At 29.1% G+C, this 19,464-nt stretch overlaps 1 protein-coding gene and 2 non-coding genes across 3 annotated transcripts; 1 reads left to right on the top strand and 2 right to left on the bottom strand.

The window, feature by feature from the left end:
* Positions 1–3,594: 3,594 nt before the first annotated feature.
* TRNAY-GUA (transfer RNA tyrosine (anticodon GUA)) lies at positions 3,595–3,687 on the bottom strand. The gene is made up of 2 exons: positions 3,651–3,687; positions 3,595–3,630 (listed from the first exon to the last, which is right to left on the bottom strand). It is a non-coding gene; the product is annotated as a tRNA-Tyr (tRNA).
* A 2,370-nt stretch (positions 3,688–6,057) lies between these two features.
* On the bottom strand, positions 6,058–6,150 carry TRNAY-GUA (transfer RNA tyrosine (anticodon GUA)). Its single transcript has 2 exons — positions 6,114–6,150; positions 6,058–6,093 (listed from the first exon to the last, which is right to left on the bottom strand). It is a non-coding gene; the product is annotated as a tRNA-Tyr (tRNA).
* A 1,558-nt stretch (positions 6,151–7,708) lies between these two features.
* LOC133668239 (desmethylxanthohumol 6'-O-methyltransferase-like) lies at positions 7,709–9,317 on the top strand. Its single transcript, XM_062088012.1, has 3 exons — positions 7,709–7,997; positions 8,107–8,696; positions 8,771–9,317. Exons 1-3 carry the CDS (start codon positions 7,832–7,834, stop codon positions 9,068–9,070), a joined length of 1,056 nt encoding a protein of 351 aa, XP_061943996.1. The 5' UTR covers positions 7,709–7,831; the 3' UTR covers positions 9,071–9,317.
* The last annotated feature ends 10,147 nt before the right edge of the window (positions 9,318–19,464 follow it).

Genomic DNA, 19,464 nt, shown 5'->3' with positions numbered 1-19,464 from the left:
TTGACCGGGTCATTCAGATCAATTTTTTTAATCAAAACGACATCGTTTTAGTATAAAAAACAAAAATTAATGGGTTATAACCGAGTTTTTAACTAAATTTTACTGAGTTAACCTGTCAATTCCATTCCCAGATTAACCAGGTTGGCCGGAACAACCCACAAGTCAGCTGGATTTTAAAATTATGCTATCACCCAGCATACCATTATGGGCATGGAATTTGTTATTGAAATTAGTTTTATTTGTGGCCTGTTAACATGGGCCTTCGTTTCCTTTCCATTTTGAGCCTAAAAGTTCAATTTAACTGATCTTCTATCTCGTAAACTAAAAGATCAGGAGAGGTGAATATTGCAATACTATTTGTTTATTTTTACAGTAATTTTTTTTTTCATTTCTATTATCAAACTTTTTTTTTCAATCCCATCATTTAAAGTTATCTTAGAATAGTTTCATGTGTCGATATTTTTTCACTTCACATGCGAAATGCTCAAGAATAATTCTAGATAAATTTTGAAAAATTAAAATTCAAGTATTGTTAAAAGAGAAATTCAAAGAACATTGGAAAAAAAACTGAGCCCAATGTTAAAAAGGCATGAAATACTTCAATTTAATCCCTAAATATTTAATTTACACATTATTTGATCATTAAAGTCTTATAATTTTATGTTTTGATCCTAAACTTTGTTTTTTCTAATGAAATACGGAGATTTATTAATCAATTGTCAAGGCCAATACGATCCTAGCTTAAACAAAGAGAAGAATACAACATAATAGATTGTTTAAAAAATATATTTACAAAATAAATAACCTCAGAGCAAATTCATACTAAAATAAACTCTTGATAAAAGCTATAATAAATCAGCCAGTCTCAAAACTCTTTGTTTTACTAAATGATCCGTAACATGATTCTTCTCTCTAAAAATATGCTAAAATTACATAGAAGAAAGCATATTACATGCATTGAAGATATCATTAAATTCACCTTGCAAATGCCACATGATGTTTTCACCTTTAATCCAAGTAATAGCATTGTAAGAATTAGATTCCACAACCCATTGATTTGAAGTAGCATAGTTGCAATCAGTACAAAAAAGTAGTGATTTTTGAATTGCTAGAACATCGGCTTCATTAGAGTTTATGTTACCTGTAGTGCAAGAGAAATATAAAGAAATTTCCTTTCAATATTTCTCAGAACTTTACCAATTCTTGATGGATCTAGACTACCATTTAAAGAAGCATTAACATTCCTTTTCAGCATTCCTAAAAAAGGAGGTATCTAAGATGAATGATTTTTCAGTCTTGTGTTATTAAACAACATAACAAGGCAACTGGAAGAACATATTAAATCGGACCTGGTACCATAGTTTTCAGATCCGGTTCAGTTCAAGGCCCAGGTTACCAGGTTTTGATCAGGTCATTGGATTTTGACCGGGTCACTGGGTCAATTTTTTTCAATTAAAATAACGTCATTTTAGTAAAAAAAAAAATCAACGGGTTGCAACTGGGTTTTGACCGGGTCACATCGGGTTTTTCATTCCTTTATTTTTTCTTCAACTCGGCCCGATTGCAGCTCTAGTTGGTCGGGTTCCGGATCAACCCGTTAAATCGGGCCGGGTTTCAAAACAATGTCTCATATTTTACTCAAATTGCAACTTGGTGAAAAAGTGAATAGTAAACATCATCCCAATCACTTATTAGCACATTAAAGATCAGAATATTCCTATCATTCCAAATAGACAAGACGATAACAAAGAAAAAAAAACCCCACGCCTTTGTTTTACATGAGCCAACAACTACGGTTAAGTAAAAAAATTAAAAAAATAATTAAATTGAGAAAATTAGAAAAAAAATAATTGAAAAAACAAACAAAAAAAACTGATTAAACCGATTAAAATTTTAAAAAAACCAGTCGGTTCGGTTCGGTTCGGTTTCGGTTTTATAAGCAAAAAACCAAAAAAACCGAACCGAAACCGAAAAAACCAGAAAAAAATCAAGGCAAAACCAAGTCAAACAAGTTTGAACCGGTTTTCACCCTAAAAAACCAAACCGAACCGAAACCGGTCGGTTTGACCTAGTTTCGGTTTGGTTTCGATTTTTTTTAAAATCGGTTTGATTACCTTTTTTATAAAAACCGAACCGAATAAAAAATAATTACCCCTACCAACAACTATGCTATTCCACAATAAAAAAAAAAAAAATTATCTAGTGATTGAGATGGGATCCACTATTAACCCAACCAAACTACCAACTGAAATCATAATTTCCAATCATATGACAATACAATAAAATATAATTTATAGTTTCAGTTTTTTTATATAAAAAAAATAAAAAATAAATCATTATCTTATAACACACCTCTCAGATAAATAAAGTCTTTTATAAAACAGTTTACTCAAGATAGCAAACCATATATGAAACTCTCTCTACCTTTGGTGGAGCATATTAACATCATATATGTGACCAAAATGGTTTTTCCCCTAACAACATAATTGACTCAAGAAAAAAAGTGCAACTCTTTACTGAGAACAACCACTTTGGGTTTTGTTTTCATATCATTAATATTTTGGCTTAAAAGGACTCATGATATCAATTGCAATAATTCTTAAATAAAAATCTAATTTAATATTTTTTTAAATAAAAATCATTTTAAAAAACACTTTTAAATGTACGAAAGATAATAGCAAATGATGCCACCAGGAGGATATTTTTTTCTTAAGGAGATATGAGATAAAATTATATTATTACTTGAACTTCAAGAAATAGGTAGGCTGAAAACTCAAAATTAATATATTATTGGTTTAACTACGTACATTTTAGTATTCACCACTAGATCAGAGAAAGCAATAAAATTGTTGAGAGCTATATATCCTCATTTCCCTTCCTCCATTGCAAGAACTTTATCCAAGGTATTTAACATTATTCCATGCTTTGTAACGATACATTCTCAACATGAACACCAATCTCCCACACATGATCCTCTACCAATCACACCAAGTAGGTACGTGGTTATGGAGTTGTGAAAATTTTATTTCTCATACGTACCCTACGGAAGATAATTAAAGAGATTTTTTTTTGTTTATTTAATGACATTGGCATCTAAAAAAATTAGTTTTCTTTAAATTAGAACTCATCAAAAATAATAAAAATATTTTTACCTAAAATCTCACTATTTCTTGTATCTATTAAAATCTTTTTAAAATAATAGGATAGAAAATCTTTTAAAATTTCATAGAATAGATAATGTAATTCCATTAATCAGATAACACTAAAAAAAGGTCTTGAAGTTTTAGTTGCGTCTATTTTTGGTTAGTCAAAACTTTATTTGAACCTAGTTTTAGCTAATAATTTTAGATAAAATAAAGTTAATGGGACTTGATCGTTTATAAAAATTGGATTAAAATAAAAACAATTCTAGTCAAGTGAAGAAAAAAAAATAGATAACTACTCCACATGTTAAAAATAAATGAAAAATGGGCCGTGGTTAACCTCTGCATCATGAGCAGTGGGTTTAAAGTCTGACGGCCTAAGGTAAGATAATGGCCAATGGGCCTTATCAGATCATGACCGACTTGTCATTCAAAAAACTAAAAGGGAGTTTCCGACCTGCCGGATTCGAACCAGCGACCTAAGGATGGCTATTTGGATTTCACCCACTACAGTCCTCCGCTCTGCCAACTGAGCTAAGGTCGGATGTTAATTCATGCACGTTGGCTAAAGCTATGTAATATAATTTACAATAAAATGAATTTGGGCCACAATTTGTGATCGTCATATCTGAAGATTTTGAACTTCTGTGACCCACTAGTTTATTTGAAATCTGCTTTCAATTGTTATTAATCAACGTCTACCAGATAGCAAATATTGATTAGATTTGGACATGAGAGGATTAAAAGCCCTGCCAAACTTTTTATTGTCGATTTGTTTAGATTCTTATACATATCAAACATACTATAGAGATATATAATGAATTAACAATGAATGATTTGAGTAAATATAATCTGAAAATGTTTATGACTACCATAAAATTGATAAATACTAAAGAAAATATTGATGGAATGTTTTTGCCGGTAAATTGTAGTGGATTTTACCAACGAAATTATTACATTGATATATATCGAGGGAATTATAGGAAAAAAAAAAGAATTAAAACAAAGTCAAAAAATACAATGACATGTTATTTATGCCGACGGGATTACCAACGTTATTAATACCGTAAGTAAGATCCGTCCGTAAACTCGTTGATAAACTATTCACTTCTCTCTAACATTGTTCATCATGTCAATTATAAAGTTAATCACTAGCGGGAAATTCCATCAATATTTTTCACAGAGTTCTAGAATTGCTCACTTCTCAATTGCACTATTAATTATTGTTTTTTACAGATGAAATCACCGACTAATTGAAAAGTCGTCGGTGTTGTTCGACGGGTTACTGAAAATTTTTGATTAAATTAAAAATTTATATTAAATATTATAGACGGATTCATCGACGGATTAAAAATTTATCGGTAATATTTAAAAGTTTATGAAAATTTAAATTGAAAATTTTTGGAATGGTTAAAATTATTAATATTTAATTATTCATTGATAAAACCGTCAGTAAAATCTTCTAATATAAGAGACTAGATTCCCTCATTTCATGATAGGGGAGCCTATTCTTCTTCTTCATCTTCTTTTTCTTATGTCAAAAAACCAACTTCCCTTTAGGATGCAAAATCAATCTGGTTTTGAGGATCAAGGATGCAAAATGAAAGAAGAACAAAAGAGACAAGGAGCATAAGCAACAAAAAGAGATGAGGCTACCAACTTTTAATCATAGATTTAAAACTTAATTAATCTGAGAGTAAACTCATATCAAGGCTTGAGTTGTTTTAGTTTAGTAATCTCTAAAATAATTCTATAATTATTAATTGAGATTTTTTGTTTTTTTTAAATAGATCTAAAACTAGTATAAATATAGTTGTTTAGTTTATATTTCAACAAGTGAAATAGTAAATAATAAAATCTTGAATTAAAATTTTTATATGATGATATTATTTGTTTTTATTTGTTGTTTTTCTTGTATTGTTTTTATTTGTTTTATTTATTCACCTTTCGATTTCAAATCTTAAAACTCTTAATTTTGAGTTAATTGAAATAAAAACTGATTTGATAAAACCCTTATTATCAAACTAAAAAATGCGAAGCATTCATATATGTTGATGATGATTCTTCATTCCATTTTTTTTTCTCACAAATAAAGATACAATAATTTTATTTTCTTGTTTTTGTAGTGGATATTGCATGATTGGGGAGATGAAAATTGTGTCAAAATTGCAGCAAAAAGCAATTGCAAATAAAACTGGAAAGCTTATTTTAACGGGAATAGCACTTCAGCCTAATGATAACAATCAATTTGTCGATATGGGACTTGTTTTTGACCTGGCGATGCTTACTCATACCAACGGTGGAAAACAGAGAACTGAGCCGGAATGAAAGAAATTATTGGAAGAAGGAGGCTTCCCACGCTACAAAATCATTAACATTCCTGCTTTGCCGTCTGTCATTGAGGCGTATCCAGAGTAACAAATTTATGGTTGTCGTGGAAGAACATGAAACTATTTTTTATATTTTGAGCCACGTTAGCATACCACTTGAAATTTTTTTATTATTTATTGTATCTATTAAATCTTTTTAAAATAATGGGATAAAAAATATCTTAAAATTAGATAGAATGGATATTTCTTGCGTCTATTTTTGGCTAGTCAAAGCTTTATTTGAACCTAGTTTTAGCTTATTAGTTATAAATTTTTATTATTATTATTTTAAATAAAATAAAGTTAATGGGATTTGATGGTGTAAAAAAAATTGGATTAAAATAAAAATAATTCTAGTCAAGTAAAGAAAAAAAAAAGATAATTACTCCACATGTTAAAAATAAATGAAAAATGGGCCGTGGTTAACCTATGCATTATGAGCAGTGGGTTTAAACTTTAAAGTCTAAACACCTAAGGTAAGGTAATGGCCAATGGGCCTTATCAGAACATGACCGACTTGTCATTCAAAAAACAAAAAGGAAGTTTCCGACCTGCCGGATTCGAACCAGCGACCTAAGGATGGCTATTTGGATTTCACCCACTACAGTCCTCCGCTCTGCCAACTGAGCTAAGGTCGGAAGCTATCCGTACACGTTGGCTAAATTAATATATTGTAATATAATATAAAATGAATTTGTGCCCGAAGATTCTGAACTTGCGTATGATCGTTTGGATCATCCTATGGTGTTTTAATTTAATTTGTACATTAGGTTAATTGAATCTTTAATTTTCATTAAAAATAAATAAACTAAAACACTATAATTCAATTCTATTTTATTAAGAAAAATTACTACATATATAAAATATGATTCGTTATTTTTTAATACTATACAATTTCTCCTCTAAGTTATGTCTCCTCATGTTATTATTAATGTGATTTTCCATCATAAATAAGTTGGGTGAAGTCTCAAGTTTTAATCCCACTTTATTTAAAATTCTAATAAAGTTAATATATATATATGTGTGTGTGTGTGTGGAACTCTCAATCAAACTATTTCAGGAAACAATACATTGTTTTGAAGAATTATGAACTACTTAATATCATTTATCTATATACATAAATTGTGAAGCTAGAAATAGTAAGACAAATGCAAAGTCATCTACCCTTTTTCTGTGTTTTTTTTCCCTTAATCTGAGATAGCAAGTCTTAAATAATGTCACTTTTATCATTATTTTTTATTTGATATCATATAACCTTTCCCAAAATCATACTTGACGTAGCGATATGACCTTCGTTATAAAAAAAATACTAATTATACCTGGATTTAGCACGATTATGTATTGCTAGTTTTGGCCCTGCACTTCTCAATTGGCCAGATTTTTCTTTTTTTGTCAAATATAATATTCGAGTACTATAAAAATATTTTTTAAAAAAATATGTGATTTTGGTTGTATTAATTAGATGATAAAAAAAAAGGCATTAGCATCAAATAAACTAAATAAAAAAAAAAGTGACAATAATAACCTAAAGAAAAAAACTCTTTTTCAAAATAAAAAAAAAAGAAGATGTAGCTCAATTCTTAGTAAATTAAATATGAATATATAAAATTAAGTAAAATAGGGATAAAAAGGACTTTGAGTTTAGAGTGTGGTTGCGATTGCTTTTTAAAATACTTTTTACTTATACATGTATTAAAATAATATTTTTTTTATTTTTTAAAAATTATTTTTGATATTAGGGCATCAAAATAATCTAAAAAGATCAAAAAAATATTAATTTGAAGCAAATAAAAAGATAAAATAAAATTTAAAAATTTTTTAAAAATTTTTTGAAACGTAAAAAATAAACCGGACATGATTTTAAACCATTTTCAGTGAGTCACGCAACGTCATTTCAGAATATTTTCAGATTATATTTACTTAAATCATACATTGTTAAATGCCTCACGCAATTCATTATATATCCCTGTAGTATGTTTGATATGTATAAGAATTTAGCCAAATCAACAATAAAAAAGTTTGGTAGGGCTTTTAATCCTCTCAGGTCAAAATCTACTCAATACTATGTGGCAGACGTTGATTGATAGCAATTAAATTACATTTCAAATAAAATTAACTAGTGGGTCAGATGCAGAAGTTGAAAATCTTGCCTCAAAGCGACACTAGGAAAAAACAAATTCTGAAAGTTTATCACATTTTATTTTTATCCAAGTTTTGTGAGTTAATGTTTACCTGATACACCATTTTTCTTATAAATATTCCCCTCATCTCCAAGCTTTAAGTGGAGAGGAAAAAGTTTAGCAAGTGTTGGCAGAGAGAATGGGATCATTAGACGAAGAGACATTACTGAGAGGCCAAGTAGAAGTATGGCAGCTCATGTTTGGCTTCGCAGAATCTATGGCGTTGAAGTGTGCGATAGAGCTAGGCATAGCAGACATCATAAATTCTCTTGGTGGTCCAGTCACTTTGAACCAGATAGCTTCAGGTTCTTTGCAATTTCCACTCGTTTTTTCCACTCAGAATAATTTTATAGTCGTCCATCTCATTTTATTTTTTTATTTATTTTTGGGTTGGGGGGGGGGGGGGGTGTTCAGGAATTGACTCACCTTGTGTTGACATTCCCTACCTTGCTCGAATCATGAGATTTCTGGTCCGCAAACGAGTCTTCACACAACACAATCCATCTGATGGAGGAGAGACTCTCTATGGTCTAACCGACAGTTCAAAATGGCTATTACGTGACTCGGAGGTAAGCCTTGCTCCAATGGTTCTGATGCAAAACTATCCATGGCAACTAGCACCATGGCATTACCTCAGCCAATGTGTCAAAGAAGGTGGCATAGCTTTCAAGAAAGCTCATGGTTGTGAAATTTGGGACTTGGCCTCCCAAAATCCTGAATTCAACAAGATTTTCAATGATGCCTTGGCATGTACTGCAAAGATCATTATGAGGGCAGTTGTATCCCATTATAAAGGTGGTTTTGATGATGTTGAGACGTTGGTGGATGTTGGAGGTGGTACAGGAGGAAATTTAGCTGAGATTGTCAAAGCCTATCCTCACATCAAAGGCATAAACTTTGATTTACCACATGTTGTGGCCGCAGCACCAGCATATAATGGGGTGTCACATGTTGGAGGCAATTTTTTTGAGGCCATACCTAATGCTGATTCAATTTTTATGAAGGTATTTAAGCGTCCCTTTAGTGCAATTTTCATGTTGCTGTCTTGTCTAACATCTTGTTTCTTCTCTTAATTCAGTGGGTATTGCATGATTGGGGAGATGAAGACTGTGTAAAGATATTAAAAAACTGTCGGAAAGCAATGCCTGAGAAGACAGGAAAGCTGATTTTAGTGGAGATTGTTCTGCAACCAGAAGGAAATGACCAATTTGGTGATATGGGAATGGTGTCTGATCTAGTGATGTTTGCACACAGCACAGGTGGAAAAGAGAGGACTGAACTTGAATGGAAGAAATTATTAGAGGAAGGAGGGTTTCCTCGCTACAAAATCATCAATATTCCTGCTTTACCATCAATTATTGAGGCCTATCTACAGTAATATAAATTTGATTTCTATGGTCATATGTTGTCCTAAAATAAACTTCAAGGTCCGTGCTTTCAGAAAATTTGGCGAGTGATATGTGCTTAATGGCCACAAAAATTTCACATGACCAAAGCTGAATTGTTTTTCCCCCCTTCATGGTATGTTTCTTTGCTGTTGTTGGTGGCATAGTTATTAGATAGACTGGTTCCATGATCTGGTCCAAGGTTCAAGATAATGGGTTGGATAAGTTTACTTGTGTTTATTTGTTTTTTAATAAAATAGTATTGTTTTAGATAAAAATTAAAAAACAAAAATGAATTACTTTTGAATAATTTAAAAAATTTGTTAAACGAGTATTATTGGGATTTTGACCGGTCACATAAGTCATGAATTGACTCGTCGGGTCATTTAAGTTTGACTAGATTGATTTTTCAAATGATTCAAAAACAAACTCAATCCGAGTCAAGTTCAAGGTTCGATAATATAATATTAAAGGATGAAATTGAAAAAAAATAATTAAAAAAAAACATCAAAGACAAAACTTGAGTTAACACGGGTTAACTTTACTAACCCGCTACCTGTAAAATGAGATTGGGATACAAAAAATTAAAATAAAAAAATAACATTGAAAAAAAATTGAAGTTAAATCAATAAAAAAAGTGCCCAAAAAACACTCGAGTCTACCTGCGTTAACTTGACTAACTCGGATAACCCCACATAAAGAAAAACGAAAAAAACCACAAATCTCAAGAGCCAATAATTTAATGTAAAATGATGAAAGTTAAAAAAAATCAATTTCAAAATAAAATATTGAGAAAAAAAACCTGAATAAACACATGTTAACACGATTAATTCATTACTCAGAATATAAGATCGGGATATCCCCATAAAAAGGAAAACAAAACAAATCTTGAATCTCAAAATTCAATAACTCAACGTCAAATGATAAAATTGATAAAAAAATAATAATTTTTTAAAAAAATACTTTAAAAAAGGTTGCACTCAAATCGGGTTAATATTCAAAACCAGTGACTCAAGTCATGAGATGATGATTAACCCATGCGCCTAGACAAAAAAAAATAAGAAATTCTCAATCATAAAAAGTTAAGAAAAAACTAAACAAATAACAATCAAAACAATAAAAATTAAATCTAATAAAAAAATAAATGAAAGAAAATACTTAGAGATTAAATTAAAAAACAAAATAAATTAAAATATAAAAGACTTTTTTACCCATGAAGCCCTGGTTAGTCATAAATTAGTAAATTTATTATGCAATTAAAATATTAAAAAAACAATTTACGCCATTTATTTTTGATATATCAATTAAACCCCATGAAAAGACCTTTTTACCTTTAAATTTACTCTTACTTGGTTGTCAGGAGCAAAAACATCATTACACTAAAATAATTCACGATCTAATAAGTCTTGCTCCCCCTAGTTATTTTTTTAATAATAATGATATTATCTGTTTTAAATATGATAAGTCATAAAAAAAAAAACCATAATTAATTCCAGGTGGACCTTCAAAACGCAGGTCAACTGGTCTGGGGAACTGACAGGAAGCATTGCTCTGACAAACACGAATATTTTATTGGTGGCGGCTTTGTGGGGGTATTAACGTGACATGAGCTGAGTCGTCAGGAGAATCAACGGTGATAAGATTGTTTGGTTTGGCCTGAGTTTGATGGACGGTGGTGGTGAAAGGAACGATGGTATTTGGGCGGTTGGTCAATGCCTACCACCAACGTCAGTATACACAATAGGATAGGCCTGTGATTTTGACCTGTTACGGCTTTTGCAAGTGATGTAACCCACCACATAATTTATTTTTAATATTAAAAGATTAAAACGATTTAAAACTATATAAAAAATTAAAGTAAAAATTAAAAAATTTTAAAAACACATTTTAAAGACAAAAATAAACACACTGACGTGGTATTAATTTTAGCAACTAATATTTCTACTCGACTACAACGACGTCGCACTATCTCAGTACACGGTCCAAAAGAAAGATGACAAGTGTACGGGGTTGCTTCGGGAAAAGGCGAAGTGATGAGCTGCAATTACGTCAAAAGAGGTGGAAAAGATATCGATTAAAATCTGGACACGTGGATTGGATTGGAGGCTCAACTACTCATGATTGAAATTCAAAAAGATGGCGATGGTTGAAACATTATCTTTCTTACATGGAATATGCCTTTCAAATCAATGAATTAGGGTTCATCTAGTCATGAATCAACCCAATTGAATCGAATCAACGTAGGTGCTATGAAATCAACATCTTTTTCAATTTAATTGATCAATTATTTTTCAGATCTATGAATTGGGCTTGACTAGTTTTAACAACTATGTTGAAAAAAACTTAACATGCGATGACAGCCCCATTTGCAACAAGTAAAGTGGTGTGTATAGGGTTCTAGACTTCTAGCTGTTAATTAGGCCTGGGCTCTTTTTGGTCTTGGTAATTAAGTGGGCCCGTTGAATTGTCTTGATGGGCCTTGGATCTAATATAAATGTCTTTAAGGTTGGATTTTTTTTATCTGGGCTTAGCATGTGTGCGCGTGTGTGTAGATACATACACATACATACATACACATACATACTATATATATATATATATAAATAGGGGCTGATATATTAGTAAAGACGAATTTTGGATAGGGTTTTGGCTCGCACTTCCTTCTCCTAAGGGTCTCCATGAGGAATGATTCTTAGAAATGACAAACTGTGATGTCCAACCAGTCACAAAGAAGGATGGTAATGGGCTGGGTAAAAAGCAGGTGTCCGTCCATTTTGGTCCAATATGTTCCAATTAAGGACTTATTTGTATGAAATGTTAAATATAAATACCAAAATAACTTCTTACAAATGGATTAGGGATTAAAATGTAAAATACTATTTTTAACATTTACGGGCTGGGAATGATCTACTAGCCTAACCTAGGCATGATACTCGTGCATGACTTTATCTCTATTTGTTCAGCCCATCAAGTAGGCTTTCAATGGGCCTTTAGCCCATGTTTTCATTTTTTACTTCAAAAATAGAGAGGTAAAAAAAAGAAGATAAATTGCTATTGCCATTAAAAAACACTTGCAGCGAGGATGCCATGTGTACCTACGGGTTAAACTTTTTGATATTTATATTTTATTTATTATTTATCTGATAAAAAATTTATATCAAGTTTCAGATATTCAATATGTATTTATTATTTTATTATTAATTTATAAAAACTAAATAGTTAATATATATTTGAAATATGTATTTGTATATTAAATCATAAAATGATAAATATTATTCATACATATGTGTTTTATGTTAATATTAAGGTATGTGTATATCATATTGTATTAAAAAAATAAATATTCTATAAGTATATTTATATATTATAAATATATATTTTAGATTAGTTTTGGGTGGATTTTAAATTAAAATTGATAATATTCATATTCTATTTATTATCCACAGAGTTTAAAAAATAACCACTCATTTAGATATATTTGGATCGGTAGTCATTTGATTCAGATTAAGTTGTTATTCCTGCTTGTAGGGTATGTTTGGAAGGGAATAGAGAAATGAAAATTCAAAGGTAATAGAAAATAAAAGATGGTGGTTTTTTTTTTTTCCCATGAGATAAACTCTTGGGAAATTAAAATAAATTAGATGAAATTATTATGCAAAAGTCTTTGGAAAATCACAATGTAGTCCTTGACACGTTATCCCATTATAAATTAATACCTGGCGGTAGGGGTCTTGGCCTGGCGGTAGGAGGGGCTTGTCTTCTCGTGCTGCTCCTGGGTTCGAGTCCTCATGTGCATGTCTGTCACCCCCACGGTGCTTTACATGTCCACTGGGTTTGCAGGGTGTTCAGTGGGGCGTGGGATTAGTCGTGGTGCGCGCAAGCTGGCCCGGACACCCACGTAAATCAAAAAAATAATAATTAATTAATACCTTTTGATTTTATCATTTTTATCTCAAACATAATGGACAACAAATAATGTCACTCCTAAATCCATCTATCATTGTAAGTGATATTCAAATATTTCCTTCAATTTCAATTTGCATGTATTTGTTAAATATTTTCATTAAAATCAATGAATAAACTTCAATATAATATATTGAATAAAAATAATTTTATCGTAAAATAATCATATTTTTTTCTTTTCTTTCATTAAAGCTAGCTAGTGAAATGGAGGAAAGAAAATAAATATTAAATATATTTGATGTTATTATTTCTTAAAGCATATTGGCTTATTTTGACATTTTAAATGAAAGTATTTAGTGAGCACATACAAATTGAACAATATATATATATATATTTTAAATAAAAATAATAATTTTTAATCAATCTTCATTTGAAACACGATACCAAAACAAAAGCTTAACAAAAAAAAAACTCAAATTGGAATGATTAAAATCTTATCCACCAAGGATGAAATATGAACCTTCTCATATTGGTTTTACATACAGGAAGTTACCCCACTAGATCTTTAAAAATTAAGGGGTCAATTTAAAATCTTGAAAATATTTTAGTTTGTCATGTTGTTAACCTTTCTAACTCAACTTGAGAAATGTTAATCAGGGTTATTAAATCTTATTAATACAGGTTAGTTCATTAATACAAATCTTATTAATTCATTACTCAGTCAACCTAATTAAAATCAATTTGATATTTTTAAAAAATTTTAAACAATAAAATTTTAATTTTAAAAAATAATAATTAAAACATCATTTTAATACGAACATGGCCTGGATTTTAAGGATAAGAACCAACATAGGAAAAAGATATGGGTCAATTCTGTAAAACATGGAAGTGAACTGGTTAGCCTTATCTAATGGGACTTTTCAAGATTATATATCTACTTATAGTTGATGTGTTCAATTAATATTTAATCCAATATTTTATAGCTTGAAATGCAGCCTACAAAGACATGTAAGAGAGTGCTAAAGTGGGATTGTGACATCTCTCTCTCTCTCTCTCTGTGTGCGTGCGTGTGTGTGTGTGTGTGTGTGTGTGTGTGTGTGTGTGTGTGTGGGGACAAGGACTTCATAATTCAAGTATAGTCTAAGTGGCATACAACCAATCTATCCACATGCCACCTTTTGACTTTTAAAACAAAAAGGTCCAAGAAACCCACGTGTATAGCTACGTGACTAGATAGGTAAATTACGCTACACCGTGTATATTAAAAAAAAACTAAAAGGGCTCAGGAAAACACTGTAACATGTGAGTAAATTTACTGTGGATTCAAACAGTATTTTTCGTTATAATCTCTTTATTCTCTCCTTTCTTCTCGCGTGATTTAATACTCTTACTGGCTTTCTTCCCTGCACTTGCAGCTTGATCGAAGCTTCAAGTTTTGGTGAGTTGATGTGATTGGTGTTATTGATTGCTTTTTAGAGGGGCTGGCTGCAGCTATATATATATATTAAAAACAATTGTTTAGGGGAATTCATGATATGCGTATATTTATTATTATAACTTTAAATCTTTAGCATTTGAACCTCCTCCTAAAAATATGAGTTTCATTTTCGAGCAACAACAATGGAAGATACAAAAAGAATCTAAAGGAAATAAAAATATTTTTATTTTCTAAATATTAAATATAAGAAAAACTAGATTGTATTTATTTGTAAAACATAAATTTTCATTAATTTAAAGGAAATAAAAATATTTTTATTTTCTTAATATTATTATTAAAAATAAATTAAAACTGCTCAGTGTTTCACTATGCGCTAAGCAGCCTTCTTCTTTTTTTAAAAAAAAAAATTCATATTTTTTTCTGTTTTTTTTTCTTTTTCTATGCCTTTATAGGTTTTTTTTGTCTTTTTCTTTGTGTATTTTTCTTTTAATGACTTTTTTTTGTTTAATTTAGTTTGTTAATGTTAATTTTTTTATTTAATTATCAGATTTTCATAACACGGATCCCGGGTTTGACGAGTTAACCTGATTTAATGAGTTAACCTAAATTTTTTTTTAATTAATAACATATACTAAAACTGTTTAGTGTTTCACTGTGCAGTCCACAATGAAACGCTAAGCTGTTTTTTTTTTATTTTTAATTTTTTTTTCTATTTTATTTATTTATTTCGGTTTTTATACCTTTATGGGTTTTTTTTTGCTTTTTTTTCTTTGTGTTTTTTTATTTTCATGAATTTTTTTGTTTAATTTAGTTTATTAATGTTAATTTTGTTTTTAGTTATCAGACTTTCATGACACGGATCCCGGGTTTGACGAGTTAACCTGGTTTGACGAGTTAACCTGAAATTTTTTTTTTGCTTTTTTTAAAGTTTGACGAGTTAACCCGGAATTTGTTTTTTGCTTTTTTTCTTTTTAAGTAATGTTTTTCGTTTAGTTTAGTTTTCTAATGTTAAATTTCTTTCTATTTAATTATCAGACTTTCATGACACGTATCCCGGGCTTGATGGGTTAACCCGTCAATTTTTTTTTCTATTTAGTTATCAAACTTTCATGACGCGAATCCCAGGTTTGACGAGTTAACCTGATTTGAAGGGTTAACCCAATTAATTCAGATTTTTTTCTTTTTCTTCATTAGTTTTTTTCTTTATGTAGGTTTTTTTCTCTTTGCTTTTTCCTTTTTAATTAATCTTCTTTTTAATTTATTTTATTAATAATAAATCATTTTTTCTATTTAGTTATCACACTTTCATGACACGAATTCCAGGTTTGACGGGTTGACCTGATTTGGCGGGTTAACCAGGTTGATTCAGATTTTTTTTTTCTCATTAATTTTGTTCTTTTGATTTCATCTTTTAATATTATATGCAGTCCACAATGAAAAGGCTAAAGCTTTTAGTTTTGTTTTTGTTTTTTTATGCCTTTCACTGTGGACTGTACAGTGCAGTCCGCGGTAAAAAGACTGATGCTTTCTGTTTTTTTAATTAATTTTTTATGTAGTTTGTTGATATTATTATTTTTCTATTTAATTATCAGACTTTCATGACACGGATATCAGGTTTGACGGGTTAACCCAGTTAATTTAGATTTTTTTTCTTTTTCTTCATTAGTTTTTTTCTTCTTATAATTTTTTTTTCTTTTATTGTTTCTTTTTATTTAATATTTTTTTTATTTAATTTAGTTCATCAATATTAAATTTTTTCCTATTTAGTTATCGACTGATGCCTTTAGTTTTTCTTTTTTTTTCTTTTTGTTTTTTTGCTATTATTATGCCTTTAACTGTGAACTGCACACTGTAATCCATAGTAAAAAGGCTGATGCCTTTTTGTTTGTTTTTTTCTTTTTAATTAATTTCTTTCGTTTAATTTACTTTGTTAATGTTCAATTTTTTTATTTAGTTATCAAATTTTCATGACACGGATCCCGGTTTGATAGGTTAGCCCAGTTAATTTTATGGTAACCCGTCAATTTTTTTTTTCTATTTAGTTATCAAACTTTCACGACATGAATCCAAGGTTTGATGGGTTAACCTGGTTTAAAGGGTTAACCCAATTAATTCAATTATTTTTTTCTTTTTCTTCATTAATTTTTTTCTTCCTTTTGTTTTTTTTTTCTTTTTACTTAATCTATTTAATTATCACACTTTTATGACACGATCTTGCAGCCAGACCCTCATCCAAGACTATTGGGTTTGATATTGCAGTCAGACCTACTTAAACTTGGGTCATGCAAGTTTAATATTATTATTAATATTATAAATATTACTCTGGGTCAGGCATTGCAGCCACATTCAAGACTCTTGGGTATAACTTTGTAAAAAGACCTAATACTTTTAGATCTTAACTTTTTTTGATATTTTTTATACAAAAACTATTGTCCCGCGGCATCGCGCGGGTCATGTAACTAGTTGTATCTAAAAAAATATTCAACTATTACTAATATTTTTTAAAAAGAAAATCTCACTTATAGATTTTATTAGATTCAATAAAATAATTTTATCTAATTATATAATAAAAAAATCAACTACAGTAAATGGATTGAAATTAAAAAAAAATATGGTAACAATAACTTGTTGAAAAAGAATAACGAAAAAAAATAACAAAGTTTAAATTTCAAAACAACTCAATATCAAGAGATTAAATTTAAAAAAATCAATAAAAAAAAAGTTTAAGTTAATATAAAAAATTCACAACTCAGTTCATGAAATCAGGTTAATTTCACAAAAAATAAATTAATGAATGTTCAATTCTTAACAATCCAAATATAATAAGAAAAAATAAAAAAACCAATCAACAAAAATAAACTCTAAAAAAATAAAATATTTACAAACCCAGATGGGAGGCTCTCATAGTCTTCAAGCAGCATGTCAGGTGTAGAAGCGTCAAGCCACATTCTTCCTAGTGGTGCAACGCATATAAAAATTCATTTTGAACAATGGAAACTTATCCAATTGACTATAGTAATGGTGAGTCCTTCCACCTTACTCTATTGTTCATGTTTATTGTTTCTATCCATTTTCCTCACTCTCTGTACTTGTTTCTGTTTTGTTTTAATTTTTATCTCATCTAAAATATATTTAGTAGTATGGTAGTGGTTGTTTTTTAAATAACTTTTCATGTTAAAATGCATATTAATAATATTTTTTTATTTTTTAAAAATTATTTTTGACATCAGCACATCAAAACAATTCAAAACATACAAATCATATTAAATTTTAATAAAACAATTTTTTTAGAAACGCGGTTTTTGAAAAAGGGTTTCTTAATTGTTTTATATCAACCAAATTTAATTTAATTTTTTAAAATTAAGTATCAACTAATCACCAAAAATTTTTCTTGACATCATGAAATCTCCATATATAGCCAATAAAAAAAACCGTTAATTATAATTCCAATAAATAAATTAAATGTAGAAGGGTCAAATTAAAAAAATAAAATGAAGAAAAGAGATTAGGGCTTAATCTTTCCCCTACCCTTGGAACACATATCTTGAAAAAAGGTCTGAATATTTATCAATTGTTCAGTTTTGGTTCTCATAGCTTTACTTGTTTAGGTTTGTTCTTGACACAATAAGTACATAATATCATGACAACCAAAACAAATAACAACATCGAATCCAAAAAAGTTTTTTTAAGTTTTTTTAGATTATTTTAATATATTAATGTTAAAAATAAAAATAAAATCTAGAAAAATATTATTTTAATATATTTTTAAATAAAAAATTCTTTAAAATAATGTTAAGATACAAAACTCTTTGAATAGTTTCGAAAAGTAAAAAACTAATCACAAGTGGATGGCACTTGAAAATTGTTATTCGTATTTACGTCAATGAAATGCTTTTGTTTTTTTACAAACCACTAGCAACGTCAATCAAATGCATTTGTTTTTGATAATCCACTGGCAAGATCATGAGCTACAGTCCATGTTTATAAACTTGTCTGGTTTGACAGGTTGATTAAATTATAAATAAGTTAAACTTGGATTTATAATTGAAACAGTCAAACTTAAATGATTTGTTAAGTTATTCTAAAATCCAGGTGATTCAATACAACCCTGCTGAGATTTCATTTTTTTTTTACATTTTTTTCTATAAAATATAAAAATATAAAATAATTTATGAATACTTAGCTTCAAATATTTATTTGTAATCTACATTCACATAAATTATTTTTTAACTTTTATAATCTACTTTCACATTAATTATTTTTTAACTTTTTTATACTATACTTTATATTTTTTTTATATTTTATTTTCACATGAATTATTTCTTAATTTTTAACATAAAATAATTATATAACACTTCATACCTCATATTTTTTTATTGTGTAGATCAATATATATTGTTTTTTAATTTTTTAATGTGAAATAACTATATTACTGAGCTATTTGTTTTCTAGTACCTAATCAGATGAATTGGCATTCTCATTTCATCTTTAATATATTTTTTTTTAATTTCAAGTGTGATTTTTTTACCATTTTATTTAATATTGTTTAATTATTTTAATATTTTATTATTGAACCCCATTCATAATTGTGTTTCAAACATTTATTCGGTAAGAATTAAAATAAGTTATTTTTTATTTATAAAGATATGTTTTTAATTTATTTGTGTGAAAAAATAAATCTCAAAATAGTTTCTACAAAATATATATTTTTTAAAACCTAAACTCGGTTTTTTTTTTTTTCAAAACCAGCAGAATGCATAACCAGTAACCACCAACAACTAAAGTGCTTGGTATCGACCGACAAGAGCTTAAACGCCAGCACACATGAGCAGGCAGCCCAAGTCACCGGCACAAGAAGGTGTTAATGGGCAACAGTTGTGTGTTTAATGGTTTTGGAAATTGCAGCCAAAGAAGTCAAAAACAGATTTACAGTGGGGCTTTTCAGAAGCAGCATCAAGGACCCACTTTTGCTTTGGTTTCAGACTATCCTTCGAGCTTCATCATTATTGTGAGGGGATGATGGGATGGCTGTAATAGTTATTTTTT

Source organism: Populus nigra, chromosome 11, assembly GCF_951802175.1.
Source record: "Populus nigra chromosome 11, ddPopNigr1.1, whole genome shotgun sequence".
Taxonomy (NCBI): domain Eukaryota; kingdom Viridiplantae; phylum Streptophyta; class Magnoliopsida; order Malpighiales; family Salicaceae; genus Populus; species Populus nigra.
This window is presented reverse-complemented; position numbering and strand designations above follow the sequence as displayed.